The 15,003-nt window shown below is 44.1% G+C and overlaps 2 protein-coding genes across 2 annotated transcripts; both read left to right on the top strand.

Moving 5' to 3' along the window:
• Positions 1-90: 90 nt before the first annotated feature.
• LOC140710904 (uncharacterized) lies at positions 91-507 on the top strand. Its single transcript, XM_073013838.1, has 2 exons — positions 91-230; positions 471-507. Exon 1 carries the CDS (start codon positions 91-93, stop codon positions 178-180), a length of 90 nt encoding a protein of 29 aa, XP_072869939.1. The 3' UTR covers positions 181-230; positions 471-507.
• On the top strand, positions 128-3,045 carry SAT1 (spermidine/spermine N1-acetyltransferase 1). The gene is made up of 6 exons (XM_007991301.3): positions 128-230; positions 471-522; positions 613-696; positions 2,155-2,256; positions 2,349-2,389; positions 2,515-3,045. The coding sequence occupies exons 1-6, from the start codon at positions 165-167 to the stop codon at positions 2,683-2,685; spliced, it is 516 nt and encodes a 171-aa protein (XP_007989492.1). The 5' UTR covers positions 128-164; the 3' UTR covers positions 2,686-3,045.
• Positions 3,046-15,003: the final 11,958 nt, after the last annotated feature.

The raw sequence follows: 15,003 nt of genomic DNA, 5'->3' as shown, positions 1-15,003 counted from the left end.
GCAAGTCGACTAAGGTTTATCAGTCATTCGCCGAGGTTCCCTGGGTCATGGTGCCAGCCTGACTGAAAAGAGGGCGCTCCCGGGAGACGAATGAGGAACCACCTCCTCCTACTATTCAAGTACAGGGGCCTGGTCCGCAAAGGGAAGAAAAGCAAAAGACGAAAATGGCTAAATTCGTGATCCGCCCAGCCACTGCCGCCGACTGCAGTGACATACTGCGGCTGATCAAGGTAGCGGAGAGCCCGAGCTCCTCCCGTGGCGTAGGGTGGAGGTGGTTCCGTTTCCCGGGGTGGGGTGATTCGCGTCTCGAGGTCTGGGCCGGTGGGAGAGCCCAGCCGGTTCCCCTTTCTGCGCCCATCCCAGGCCCGGCCGCTACCCCGCCCCGCCCGCCCCATTCCCTTCCACTGAGCTGGCCGGCCGGAGCCTCATTTTGTTTTCTGCTTTTCTCTCTCCTATGTGCATTCCCCCAGGAGCTGGCTAAATATGAATACATGGAAGAACAAGTAATCTTAACTGAAAAAGGTAATTCAACAGTGGCGGGGCGGGGGACAAGCGTTCAGTGCCTGTCACCTTCGCCGAGGCCATTACCGTCCCTGTTCCCCCTTCTTGCAGATCTGCTAGAAGATGGTTTTGGAGAGCACCCCTTTTACCACTGCCTGGTTGCAGAAGTGCCCAAAGAGCACTGGACTCCGGAAGGTAACCCCTCTCCCTTTACAGAAGCCAGAGAGACCGAGTGTTATGTAAGAAGTAGTGTCGGCTGTGTAGAACCACTGACTACACAGGCCGAAGTTACTGAGAACTTGGACAGAAAAAATAGCCAGCAAGTGTTCAAACTACTGAGGAAAAAAAAAATTAGATACGCTGCACTTGAGAATACTAGGGCAGGTTAAAAGAGCTGTTTAAGTAAGTATCAGAGTGCTGTGGAGACTCTGAAGAGTTTAAGCTGCTTAAGTAAGTACAAGTGCTGTGGCGACCCGGAAGAGTTAGGTATAATGTCATTTGTTGTAATTCAGTTTCATAAAATGGTTCTTGTTTGACCCTAACGTAACAGTTTTTGTAATTGTGTTAAATCACATTTTTTTCTTTAATTTGTCCCAATCTTCAGGTTACAGTCTCTAGCTTCGCCATGTACATGGCCCTTCCGTGTACATGGATGGGCGGGGAGGTAACTAAAAGATCCTTTACACAATAAAGTAGATGATCATGATAAATGAGGTAAGGTCCTATTATCACACACTTCAAACACGGTAGATCAGAAACCCACTATGATACTCGCTTCCTGTCTGTTTGCTAAGGAATATAAAATGGCTAGAAAGTTTAATTTGAAACCTTTGCCTCCATTTGGAATAGTAGACACCTGTTAAGAGGGTGTCAGATGCCCCTTTTTTTTTTTTTTTTTTTTTTTTTTTTTTTGGCTGATCCCAGTTGATTGGGCAGAAGACAGCTCAGCTAAAAGGGGAAGTTGTTTGGGTGATTGCTTTTTTTCTGACGTCTGTTCCTCAGGCTAGAAGAAATGAGCAGAAAACACGAGATGAGTACTTTTTAAAGTAATGTGCATGTTATGTAATACCTGTTTCTGGGCAGTGCTGCCTCTTCTGACTCAACAAATGGGGAGAGCAAATTGAAAATGCGTAAATTGGAAGGCAAGTTCTGAAATTAAACGTTGTACTTTGGCCTGATGTTCTGACCTTTAAGGAAGCAAGAGTTTGTAAACTTCCAAATATTTACTATTCTGAACTGCCGTGTAAACCTGACTTGTTCCCAAGTCAACATACCAGTATACCAGTAGGATGTGAATAATGTGTGTGTTGAGTTTAAAACCATAGCAGTTTTGCTCTGGCAAGTAATGAAAGTGTTCTCGCTTCCTGAGTGTGAGCTTCCAGCAGACTGCAGTGTGGCCAGTCCACAGTTGTAGCCTGACTTCAGTGAGTTCTGATGTGTGCTTTTTGCAAATACATGTTTTCAGAACAGTGAGATCATCCAGCAGTGGCCTGGACTGCACTCACATAAAAATCATGAGACAGTCGTGGCTATTTGTTTCTGTAATACATGCATGTATGTTTTTTTAAACCTATGATAGGCCTCTGATTCTGCAGCTGCAACTTTTATGAAATGTTTTCCTTCTCCACATCTCATGTGATACTCTTATTACAGGACACAGCATTGTTGGTTTTGCCATGTACTATTTTACCTATGACCCGTGGATTGGCAAGTTACTGTATCTTGAAGACTTCTTCGTGATGAGTGATTATAGAGGTATGATTGAGTTCGGAGCAGAGGGTCTGAAGAGAGTTCAGGGTTATATAAATCCTTACAATGACTTTTTAAATTGTACTTTTTCTTTTTAGGCTTTGGCATAGGATCAGAAATTCTGAAGAATCTAAGCCGGGTATGTCTTAGTTTTTGGTTTCCAAATTTGTAAGTTTACTGGATTATTTTAATGATGGAATAAAAATTGGGTCTTGAAAGCAGGCTGAAACGTCACTGAGTTTGTGTTTTACTCTCTCATAATAGGTTGCGATGAAGTGTCGCTGCAGCAGCATGCACTTCTTGGTAGCAGAATGGAATGAACCATCCATCAACTTCTACAAAAGAAGAGGTGCTTCTGATCTGTCCAGTGAAGAGGGTTGGAGACTGTTCAAGATCGACAAGCAGTACTTGCTAAAAATGGCAACAGAGGAGTGAGGAGTGCTGGTGTAGATGATGACAACCTCCATTCTATTTTAGAATAAATTCCCAACTTATCTTGCTTTCTATGCTGTTTGTAGTGAAATAATAGAATGAGCACCCATTCCAAAGCTTTATTACCAGTGGCGTTGTTGCATGTTTGAAATGAGGTCTGTTTTAAAGTGGCAATCTCAGATGCAGTTTGGAGAGTCAGATATTTCTCCTTGAATATCTTTCGATAAACAACAAGGTGGTGTGATCTTAATATATTTGAAAAAAAACTTCATTCTTGTGAGTCATTTAAATGTGTACAATGTACACACTGGTACTTAGAGTTTCTGTTTTGATTCTTTTTTAATAAACTACTCTTTGATTTAATTGTTTGGTGTAAGCATTTTTACTAATTCTTTATTTCTTACACATTTTTCTTGCTGTTGAAGACAAAAATGACCCACAAACGCCATTGGATAAATAGAATTGCTCAAAATAGTTTTTAACCCAATTTAAAGTTTTTATGGTCATGTGTTATTCCAGTATTAACAGAGTCTGGATAGAAGCCAGTTGACCAGTTGACTATCAAGGTTTTATACCTAGCAACATGTAAAACATGACTTTTTTTTTTTGAGACAGTCTCACTGTTGCTCAGATTGGAGTACAGTAGAGTGATCTCAGCTCACTGCAACCTCTGCCTCCTGGGTTCAAGCAATTCTCATGCCTTAGCCTCCTGAATAGCTGCGACTATAGGCGTGTGCCATCGTACCCAGCTAATTTTTGTATTTTTAGTAGAGACAGGGCTTCGCCATGTTGGCCACTCTGGTCTTGAACTGCCAACCTCAAGTGATCCACCCGCCTCAGCCTCCCAAAGTGCTGGGATTACAAGGGTCAGCCACAGTGCCTGGCAAAACATGGCTTTTTACATTGATGACACTATACACTGCATCTGACGGAATTTTCAAGAGCTGAAAACCAAGTTAGAAACTAAGGCCCACAATGAATAAACCCATCATTACACAAGTAAAATGTGGAGATGAGATTATGAAACATTGAAAATCAAGAAAAAATATCTTGTCCCTAAAAACCCTCATGCTACGTAAGACTTTTTTTTTCTTTTTTAATAGAGCCAAGGTCTCACTCAATGAATAAACTCATCATTACACAAGTAAAATGTGGAGGTGGGATTATGAAACATTGAAAATCAAGAAAAAACATCTTGTCCCCCAAAACCTCATGCAACACAAGCCTTTTTTTTTTTTTTTTTTTTTTTTTTTTTTTTTTTTTTTTTAATAGAGCCAAGGTCTCACTCTTTCGCCCAGGCTGCAGTGCAGTGGTGTGATCACAGCTCACTGCAGCCTTATCTTCCTGGGTTCAAGCGATTTCCCCACCTCAGCCTCCCAAAAGTAGTTGGGACTACAGGTGCATGCCACTATGCCCGGTTAATTTTTTTGATTTTTAATAGAGACAGGGTCTCGGTAAGTTGCCGAGTCTGGTCTCAAATCCTCCTACCTCGGTCTCCCAAAGTGTTGGGATTACAGGTGTGAGCCGTAGCACCTGACCAAGATAATTTTGAAGGTAAAGTGGATCACTGAAATTAGTGTCTTATGTGTACTGAAAAAGTACACATTTTTACAAGAAACTTGCAAACAAAAGCTCCAGTTGGACACAAGTATAAATCAGATAAATTAACATCTTATTTGGAGGGTGAATTTGTAGTCCTGTGTTAATACAATGGATTTTTAGAGCAGAGAAACAACAGCCCTTAAAACTGCCAGGGGGTAAAGAAGTAAACAAATGCTTTCTTAAGGACTGAAATGAAAAAGACAAGACCGTTTCCCCTTAGATATGTGAACTCCTTTCACTATTCATTGCATTGGCCCAAATTCCTAAACTGACTAATTTCCACAATAATGAAAATGGTAGTTGATAAGAACCACTGTAGACTAATGTCCAAGATAAATGTTTTCCAAAAGAAGTCAGATACCTGAAAACAATGCTCTGTATCTCTCGGAGTTCTCCAGGAAATCCATACTGAGCTCCTCAGGCGAAGGGAAGGTTGTCCTGCAATCCTTTGTATCAGTGTCTGTTACAGCTTCCTAGATTAGAAGGTAGCCATTTATAAAGATGTAGCCCTGTATTATATTTAATACAGGAGGGCTTTGGGATTTATTGGTGACTCAGAGAGCGTGCCATGAAAACGGGCTTACAGAGTCAATTATCAACCAGGGGCCTATTAGGCAGGCGAGTAGCTACATAAGAGAAACTCTGGCAAAAATAAAAGGGTAACCAAACACAAAGAGCCTTGTGGAGAAGTAAGATATTTTGCAAACTGTGTTTTGGAAAGTGAGCCTCTTAGAGGAAAACAACTACATGCTGACTGTGGTTAAATATATGAATGAATTAAATTAACCACCAAGTTACAATATAAGTCTTTGTTTTCTCTTCTTTCTTAGAACTTAGCCTTAAAGGCCCAGTGTTGTGAAGACGAAGGCTTTTATGAAGCTTTTGTATCCACTTTAGAGAAGTCCCTTAAGTGTAAAATTTATTTATTTAAATTTTTATTTTAATTTTATTTTACTTTTTCTTGAGACAGGTTCTCACTCCATTGCCCAGGCTGCAGTGCAATGGTACGATCACAACTTACTGCAGCCTTGACCTTCTGGGCTCAAGCAATCCTCCTGCCTCAGCATCCCAAGTAGCTAGACCACAGGAACACACCGCCACGCACAGCTTTTCCTTTTTTAAAACTTTTTTTTCGAAGAGATGAGGTCTCGCTACATTGCCCAGGCTGGTCTCCAACTCCTGGCCTCAAGTGATCCTCCCACCTTGGCCTCCCAAAGAGCTGGGATTACAGGCATAAGCCTGCACCCAGGCAGCTTTAAAATTTAGAAGCTGAAACACCGACTGGGAGCAGTGGCTCATGCCTGTAATCCCAGCACTTTGGGAGGCCGAGGCAGGCAGATCATGAGGTCAGGAGTTCGAGACCAGCATGGCCAACATAGTGAAACCCCGTCTCTACTAAAAATACAAAAAATTAGCCAGGCGTGGTGGCAGGCTCGTGTAATCCCAGCTACTCAGGAGGCTGAGGCAGGAGAATCACCTGAACCCGGGAGGCGGAGGTTGCAGTTAGCAGAGATTGCACCATTGCCCTCCAGCCCAGGCGACAGTGTGAGACTCTGTCTCAAAAAAAAAAAAAAAAAAAAAAAAAGAAGCTGAAACACCACAGCATTAGCCCACTACTAGCTGAACTCAATTACAAAGACACCTTTTTAAAAACTGAACTATAAAGCAAATCTATAAAGTTTGAAGTCACCAGGCAAGTAAGAAAACATGTTACAGGGAAATTATCTGAAAAGAAACAGCAAACAATGATAAACATGGAAAACCAGAGTCCAAGATCATCAACTGCTTACATTCCACAGAGTAGTCTTTCTAGGGAAAGAAAGTAGAGTCGGCCGGGCGCGGTGGCTCAAGCCTGTAATCCCAGCACTTTGGGAGGCCGAGACGGGCGGATCACGAGGTCAGGAGATCAAGACCATCCTGGCTAACCCGGTGAAACCCCGTCTCTACTAAAAAATACAAAAATCTAGCCGGGCGAGGTGGCGGGCGCCTGTAGTCCCAGCTACTCGGGAGGCTGAGGCAGGAGAATGGCGTGAACCTGGGAGGCGGAGCTTGCAGTGAGCTGAGATCCGGCCACTGCACTCCAGCCTGGGCGACAGAGTGAAACTCCGCCTCAAAAAAAAAAAAAAAAAGAAAGTAGAGTCTTTTTTTTTTACAGAAATGCTGAAGAAACAATTCAGAAGAAATCTAATGATTTATTAATGCCTTTGACCCACTCTACCCCTTCCTGTGAGTCTCCTTTCCATTGGGGACCCAGGAGGACCTAGAATGGATGTTGCTTATCACGGTTTATTGAAGCAAGTGGCTGCTCACCAGCAACTGATGGAACTGCCATGCCCTGGGAAACCAGCCACTTCTGCTAGGAGTGAAGCAACTTCCTCCCTGACTGTGACAGCCAAGGCCTTCCTCTGAGTCTGCAGGTGACCATGTCTGCTCCTAGAATTCTGTTTCCTTGACTGGTGCCATCTTTGTTTTGTTTGTTTTGAGACAGAGTTTCGCTTTTCTTGCTCAGGCTGGAGTGCAGTGGCGCGAACTCGGCTCACATGAACCCGGGAGGCAGAGGTTGCAGTGAGCCGCGATCACGCCACTGCATTCCAGCCTGGGCGACAGGGCAAGATTACATCTCAAAAAAAAAAAAAAAAAAGGAAAAGAAAAAAACTAGTGTTAAGAGCTAAGAGCTAACATGTATTAAGCACTAATCAGGAACCAGGCTTTCAGTTTAGCACTTTGTATACATTATTATCTCATCTAATTCTCACAACCACTGTATGAGATCGGCACAATTATGAGTTTCTTTTTACAATGAGAAGCTAAACCTAAGAGAAGTTAAGTTGCCCACGGTCACACAACTAGACCTGGGAATCAAGCTCCAAACCAATTTCTCAAACCCCTGGGGCTTCCTGCCATAGTCTCACATGACCTCACAGTCTATAAGAATGATTGAATATGGTGTTTCTGTGTGATTCTACTCCAACGAATAATCAGTATAAGCATTTTCTGGATAATCAAAAGCAGTGGTTCTCAGTATGGGCTACACATTAGAATGGCCTAGAAAGCACTGTAAAAATACTAATGCCCCACTCTGAGAGAGATTTCTAATTTACTTATATTTTTATGCACATACCAAAGTGATGCCAGGGGCCTGGTGCAGTGGCTCACGCCTGTCATCCCTGCACTTTGGGAGGCCGAGACGGATGGATCACTTGAGGTTGGGAGTTCGAGACCAGCCTGGCCAACGTGGTGAAATCCTGCCTGTACTAAAAATACAAGAATTAGCCAGGCGTGGTGGTATGCACCTGCAAACCCAGTGACTTGAGAGGCTGAGACACGAGAATTGCTTGAACCTGGGAAGTGGAATTTACAGTGAGCCGAGATCACACCACTGCACTCTAGCCTGGGCAACAGAGCAAGATTCTGTCTCAAAAAAAAAAAGTGATGCCAGGGTTGAGACCCACTGATCTGGAAAAGCAGTTTGCAGTTTATAACTGAATCTTAGTCACAATTGTTAGTACAACCATTTCAGTTTGTGTTTATGCTGTTCACCTTGGCTCTTGCCAAGCGAAACCAAGTGAAGTCATATCATAGTGCCTAAAGAAGAACCTTTTCGAAAGTTTTTAGAAAACAAGGCAGAATTGTCATCTCACTCCATACAGTGCTGAAATCAAAGAATATCCGCCCAAGCAGTCAGTACGATGTTCCTTTGCAAGCAGCAACTCATTACAGAAAAACATCTTCCATCACATTAAGTCAGCATTGTTCATTTGAATGTTATTAGTTTGGTAATTTTGTTTGTATTTGATTTATAAATGGACACTGGTTTTACAGTTATAGAGGAGCAGTAAACACAAAATATTCACATCTAGTGTATAATTATAGTAATGTAATAAAAATAATTTCAAGCACCACTGAGGGTCTGTGAGAATTTTTTTTTTTTTTTTTTTTTTTGAGACAGAGTCTCGCTCTATCACCCAGGCTGGAGTGCAGTGGTGCGATCTCGGCTCACTGCAACCTCCATCTCCCCGGTTCAAGCAATTCCCCTGCCTCAGCCTCCCGAGTAGCTGGGATTACAGGCACACGCCACCACACCTGGCTAATTTTTTTTGTATTTTTAGTAGAGATGGGGTTTCACCATTTTGGCTAGACTAGTCTTGAACAGGCAACCTCAGCCTCCCAAAGTGCTGGGATTACAGGCGTGAGCCACCGCGCCAGGCCCTATATCTTTTTCTTTTAAAAGGAGTCTGTGTTGCTCAAGTTTGAAAAATCCTGCTGTAACCAGTATACAATACTGCCTGCTTTTGTTTGGTTAAAAAAAATAGTGCCAAAGTCATCAGAGATAAGACTTGATCAGATTCAGGTTTGAGTTTTGGGCAAGAATATTTCATAGGTGATGTTTTTCCCCTCAAGAAGCAAATAATGCCTGGTCATCTCTGTGCTGCTAGCAGCTGTTAATACCAATACTTAGGTCTGCTGATTCATTAGGAGTTGCAAAACGGTGAAATTCTATCATTCCTTCTTTATTTATGACCTAGAATACTTCTATAAAGAGAACTTCCACCCGGGCGCCGTGGCTCACACCTGTAATCCTAGCCCTTTGGGAGGCCGAGGTGGGAGGGTCATTTGAGCCCAGGAGTTCAAGACCAACCTGAGCAACATAGTGAGACCCCGTCTCTATAAAAAGTTGTTGTTATTATTATTAAAATAAGAGAACTGTCCCCCATCTTATATTTTGTTACCCTGAGGTACACAGTTCACCCAGAAGAGGCAGAATAAATGCTTAATTACTCCCTTTTATTTACTAGTTTTCAAAAGAATGAATTTAGTGCCCCCCAGCATCTTCCAATGAGGCTTTTTTCCTTTCAAGTAGCACTATTATTTTTCTAAATAATATACAGACGGGGTTTCACCAAGTTGCCTACGCTGGTCTTGGACTCCTGAACTCAAGCAATCCTCTCGCCTCAGCCTCCCAAAGTGCTGGGATTCCAGGCATAAGCCACCGTGCCCGGCCTGAAGTATCATTATTAACTCAAGAACTCTTAGCATTTCCTGTATCTTAATTACTTGCCATTATTTTTCTTATTGAAGCTCAGATTTCCCTAATTGTCCAGTGAAAGCTTCTTCAAGTTGGCTCCAGAGTTGAGTCCTTTGGACGCGACCCCAGAAGCCTTTGTTAACTTCTTCCCTTTTAAGTTGTCCCAGGCTCATCTAGTACATTTCCTCCCCCAGACCTGACATCAATGGCTAGGTAATTCTGAGCTTCAGCAGTTCCCAGGGGAAACAACATTTGTTGGGAGCAGGTGGTGTTCACAGTTCTCTGTTTTGATAATAACACAGGCACAGCAGGGAGATCCTTTTAAAGTGGGGCTTGAGAGTGGCGGCATTCACTCCAGGCTTCCCTGAGGAAGTGTTCCACCAGCTGTGGGCCAACACTATCTTCTTCCACCTCAGTGTTTATACTGCTTTCTTTTATCCAGCAAATCAATAACAACAACGACAATAAAAATGGTTTCAAAACAGCTAAATCCACAACAACAAATCTCTCTGTTTGCAGAGACGTGGTCCAGAGGGAGTTTGGGTCTGATGAACTCTTGACTTGGAGTCAAAGGAAATTGAATTAGATTCTGGCTTTTCTTCATTTATGAGAGTAAAAACAAACTTCATTTATTTTTAATTTTTATGTATTTTTTTTTAACATTTTGAGACTCCATCTGGCTCTGTCACCCAGGCTGGAGTACAGTGGTGCAATCTTGGCTCACTGCAAGCTCCGCCTCCCGGGTTCACGCCATTCTCCTGCCTCAGCCTCCTGAGTAGCTGGGACTACAGGCGCCCCCCATCATCATCATGCCTGGCTAATTTTTTGTATTTTTAGTAGAGACGGGGTTTCACTGTGTTAGCCAGGATGGTCTCGATCTCCTGACCTTGTGATCTGCCCGCCTCGGCCTCCCAAAGTGCTGGCTTTTTTTTTTTTTTTTTTTTTTGAGACGGAGTCTCACTCTCACCCAGGATGGAGTGCAATGGCGCGATCTTGGCTCACTGTAACCTCCGCCTCCCGGGTTCAGGCGATTCTCCTGTCTCAGCCTCCTGAGTAGCTGAGAGTACAGACATGTGCCACCATGCCTGACTACTTCGTTTGTAATTTTAGTAAAGACAGGGTTTCACCATGTTGGCCAGGCTGATCTCAAACTCCTGACCTCAGGTGATCCACTCACCTTGGCCTCCCAAAGTGCTGGGATTACAGGCATGAGCCACCGTGCCTGGCAGATATACATTATTCATATATTCTATGTGATATATTTGTAGTAACCCTACATTGAGCATCTGCTATGTGCCAGACATTGTGATTTTATTTCATGAATGACCATAACAATATTGTAGGGTATTCCAGTGGTATGCTAGTAAGTCAGCTGGAGGTGGGGTATCCTTGATTTATAGAATTGGCTGATTTCCATGGTGTAAATACTTCCACCAATGGTGTACCAATGGTTTTAGCAACTGGCTGACAAAATTCCTGAATATTTAACAATAGGTTCTCCCAAGCCAGTAAGAGCAGGTTGCAGCACACCACTGGATCAGGCCCATCTTATTTTATTGTATTTTATTTTATTGAGACAGGGTCTCGTTCTGTCACCCAGACTGCAATGCAATGATGTGACTGCAGCTCACTGCAGCCTCAACCTCCCAGGCTCAATTGATCTTCTCACCTTAGTCTCCTGAGTAGCTGAAACCACAGGTGCATGCCACCAAACTCTTGGCTAATTTTTGTATTTTTTTGGCAAGACGGGGTCTTGCCATGTTGCCCAAGCTGGTCTTAAACTCCTGAGCTAAAGTGATCTGCCGCCCTTGGCCTCCCAAAGTGCTGGGATTACAGGTGTGAGCCACCGCACCTGGCCCAGGCCCATTTTAAAGAAGAGGAAATGGAGGCTCAGAGAGGTTAAGCAACTTGGATTCATTACAGGGGGTGCAGGTCTGGGCTGTCAACCAGGTTTGTGCCTTCACAACTGTGTGCTTTTTCTACCACACTCCTGCCACTTTTCTTTTCTTTTTTTTTTTTTTTTTTGAGATGGAGTCTCACCCTGTCACCCAGGTTGGAGTGCAGTGGTGTGATCTTGGCTCACTGCAACCTCCGGCCCCTGGGTTCAAGCAATTCTCCTGCCTCAGCCTCTTGAGTAACTGGGATTACAGGCTCCTGCCACCATGCCTGGCTAATTTTTCTATTTTTAGTAGAGACGGGGCTTCACCATGTTGGCCAGGCTGGTCTTGAACTCGTGACCTCATGATCCACCAGCCTCGGCCTCCCAAAGTGCTGAGATTACAGGCATGAGCCACCACATCTGGCCTCCTGCCACTTTTCTAAGCTGTTGAGCAACACCAGCAGTCCCCAAACTTTTTGGCACCAGGGACCAATTTCATGGAAGACAATTTTTCCACAGATGGGGGGATGGTTTTGAGATGAAACTGTTCCACCTCAGATCATCAGGCCTTAGATTCTGATAAGGAGTGTGCAACCTAGATCCCTCCAATGTGCAGTTCACAATAGGCTTCACTCTCCTGTGAGAATCTAATGCCGCCACTGATCTGACAGGAGGCTGAGCTCAGGCACTAATGCTCACTGGTCCACTGCTCACCTCCTGCTGTGTGGCCTGGCTCCTAACAGGCCACACACAGGTGCTGGTCTATGGCCTGGGGACTGGGGACCACTGAACTACACTATTTGACCTCTGACTTATTTATTTATGCTTTTGGCATAACAGTGTGCACAAAAATGTTTACTTCTCTTGACTGTAAACATCCTGGGGACAGGGGCTCTGCCTCATAATTTCTGTATCCTCAGGGGCTCATTCCATGCATGGCACATAGTAAGCACTTCATGAACATTCATTAAATGAATGGAATCAACCAGTCTCCTTTTTAGGGGGAAACTGAGATAGAAATAAATTCTAATGTCATTCTTTACTTATAACAGACACCCATTTTGAGAATCACAGTTTAATTGAAAAAAAGAAAGCTAATAATTATAGGACACTTTCTACATCCCACATATTATACATGGATTATGTCATTTAATCCTTAAAGTAAAGTCATCGTTTTGTGTATGAGGAAGGTAGGGTGTGGAAAGCAAATTTATTTATTTATTTATTTATTTGAGACGGAGTTGCGCTCTCGTTGCCCCGGCTGGAATGCATTGGCGCAGTCTCGGCTTACCCCAACCTCCGCCTCCCAGGTTCAAGCGATTTTCCTGCCTCAGCCTCCCGAGTAACTGGGATTATAGGCTCCTGCCACCACACCCGGCTAATTTTTTGTATTTTTAGTAGAGACGGGGTTTCTCCATGTTGGTCAGGCTGGTCTCAAACTCCCGACCTCAGGTGATCTGCCCGCCTCAGCCTCCCAAAGTGCTGGGATCATGGGTGTGAGCCACTATGCCTGGTGCCAATCAATTTATTTTATGTCATACAACCAGGAGGCAATAGGATTGAGATCTGAACTGGGTAGCTGGGTTCCACGTATACCTCACGAACTGCAACTCATGGTATAGACTCACTAACCATTCATGGTAGTGTTTCCTCATTAAACACTGCTGGCGCGTTAGGGCTAAGACTGTTTCTTTGAAACCTGGAAAAGGTCTTGCCTGTGCTGACATTCGGCATCGAGGAACAGGGAGAATGCGGGCTTCCTATCCACTGTTCCCTGTCTCAACATGTCTCTGCCAGCTCTGCAAGAAAATTCGACACTTCCACAAAAGACCAGTGAAGGAAACCAAGATGTTTCACCCCAAAACATACTTCTTTGATGTATTTCAAGATGGCTATTCAGAAGGGCTGGAAATACAAGAATAGCTGCAAAGCTGCCTTTTGTGGAGCTTTGTATGTGTAGAGAAAATCCGCATTGATGTAGTCCTGCTTTCTCGGAGGCCCTCCCTTGTCCGGATCTAGGAAAGATTAACTGAGAGTCTGGCCTGAAAAAGGGCTGCCACTTGTGAGGTTTGATCTATATAACAAGACCCCCTTTGCTAGCCAGGCCTCCTCTTCTCTCCCTAAACAGGTTAGAAGAGGCCTTCTCTTCCAACCTGTTTTGCCAGGATCCAAGCCCCATTCTTTTATTTTTATTTACTAATTTTTTTTTTTTTTTTTTTTTTTTTTTTTTTTTTTTTTTTTTTGAGACCGAGTCTAGCTCTGTCACCAGGCTGGAGTGCAGTGGCGTGATCTCGGCTCGCTGCAGCCTCCACCTCCCAGGTTCAAGCGATTCTCCTGCCTCAGTCTCCGGAGTAGCTGGGATTACAGGCGCCTGCCACCACGCCCAGCCGTCAAGCCCCATTCTTTCTGTAACCTCAAGATGGTATATAAACTTCTGTACCCCCTGGGAGGTGGGTTGCAGTAATCACTCTGTGATTTCCCTCCACGAACATTAATAAGCTTGTATGCCATTTCTCTTACTAATCAGCCTTTTGTCAGTTGATTTTCCAGTGAACTGTCAGAAGGTGAAGGGAAAGATTTCCTTTGGCCTCTATAGCAGCTTTGAGGCAAGGCAAGCGGCTCAGCAATCATCCAGCTTTGTTTACTCTTCCTTGAATTACTTACGAGTTTGTTTTTTTTTTTTTTTTTGAGACGGAGTTTCGCTCTTGTTGCCCAGGCTGGAGTGCAATGGCGCGATCTCAGCTCATGGCAACCTCCGCCTCCCGAGTTCAAGCCATTCATTCTCCTGCCTCAGCCTCCCGAGTAGCTGGGATTGCAGGCATGCGCCACCACACGCGGCTAATTTTGTATTTTTAGTAGAGACGGGGTTTCTCCATGTTGGTCAGGCTGGTCTCAAACTCCCAACCTCAGGTGATCCGCCCACTTTGGCCTCCCAAAGTGCTGGGATTACAGGCGTAAGCCACTGTGCCTGGCCGTTTGTTTTGTTTTTGAGACGGGGTCTCACTCTGTCGCCCAGGCTGGAGTACAGTGGTGCAATCTCAGCTCACTGCAACCTCTGCCTCCCGGTTTCAAGCTATTCTCCTGCCTCAGCCTCCCCAAGTAGCTGGGATTACAGGCGCCTGCCCCGACACCCAGCTAATTTTTGTGTTTTTAGTAGAGAAGGGGTTTTACCGTGTTGCCCAGGCTGGTCTCGAACTCCTGGCCTCAAGTGACCCACCTGCCTCGGCCTCCCAAAGTGCTGGGATTACAGGCATGAGCCACCATGCCCAGCCAAATTATGTATGAGTTCTGTTGCTAGAAACAAAAATTTGCTCTTCTGAATTTTCCACACAGGCCTCCAAGGAGTTAAAAGACAAAAATCATTTTCCAGTTTCTTTGGCTTCAAGCCTGATTCCCAGACGGGATCCAACACTAATCGCCATCCAAATGCCTGTCAGCAAGATAGTCATGATGTACTCTGGCATATAGTACTGAGGCACTCTTGGGCAATGTTGTTATAGAATTATGTTATAATTATACTCGGCCTTGTTTCCTGTACATCTCACAGATGCTTATCCACCAACAGAGTGTTAGCTGACAATCATTCTGAACAAGCCCAGACAAAAGGAATAATAGCGGTAACCTGAGGAACTTCTGAAGAAATACAGAGCTAAGATCTGAGAATGTTCGGCCAGTTCAATAGCCTCTTATGGGCGAGTCCAATGTCAGGCGGCATTTCTGCCTTCTCTTGTTCTTTCTTTGACCTCTTCGCGCTCTCTTGTCCTGTCCAGAACAATGTCACTTAACAATGTCACTTAAAAAAATACTCTGTATT

Source organism: Chlorocebus sabaeus, chromosome X (assembly GCF_047675955.1).
Source record: "Chlorocebus sabaeus isolate Y175 chromosome X, mChlSab1.0.hap1, whole genome shotgun sequence".
Taxonomy (NCBI): domain Eukaryota; kingdom Metazoa; phylum Chordata; class Mammalia; order Primates; family Cercopithecidae; genus Chlorocebus; species Chlorocebus sabaeus.
Note: the sequence above shows the minus strand (reverse complement) of the source record. Positions and strands in the feature narration are given on the sequence as shown.

Coding starts and splice junctions, on each gene's coding strand:
- LOC140710904 (XM_073013838.1), top strand. CDS start 91: ATGAGGAACCACCTCCTCCTACTATTCAAGTACAGGGGCCTGGTCCGC.
- SAT1 (XM_007991301.3), top strand. CDS start 165: ATGGCTAAATTCGTGATCCGCCCAGCCACTGCCGCCGACTGCAGTGAC. Junction 231..470: donor ACATACTGCGGCTGATCAAG/GTAGCGGAGAGC, acceptor GCATTCCCCCAG/GAGCTGGCTAAATATGAATA. Junction 523..612: donor AGTAATCTTAACTGAAAAAG/GTAATTCAACAG, acceptor CCCTTCTTGCAG/ATCTGCTAGAAGATGGTTTT.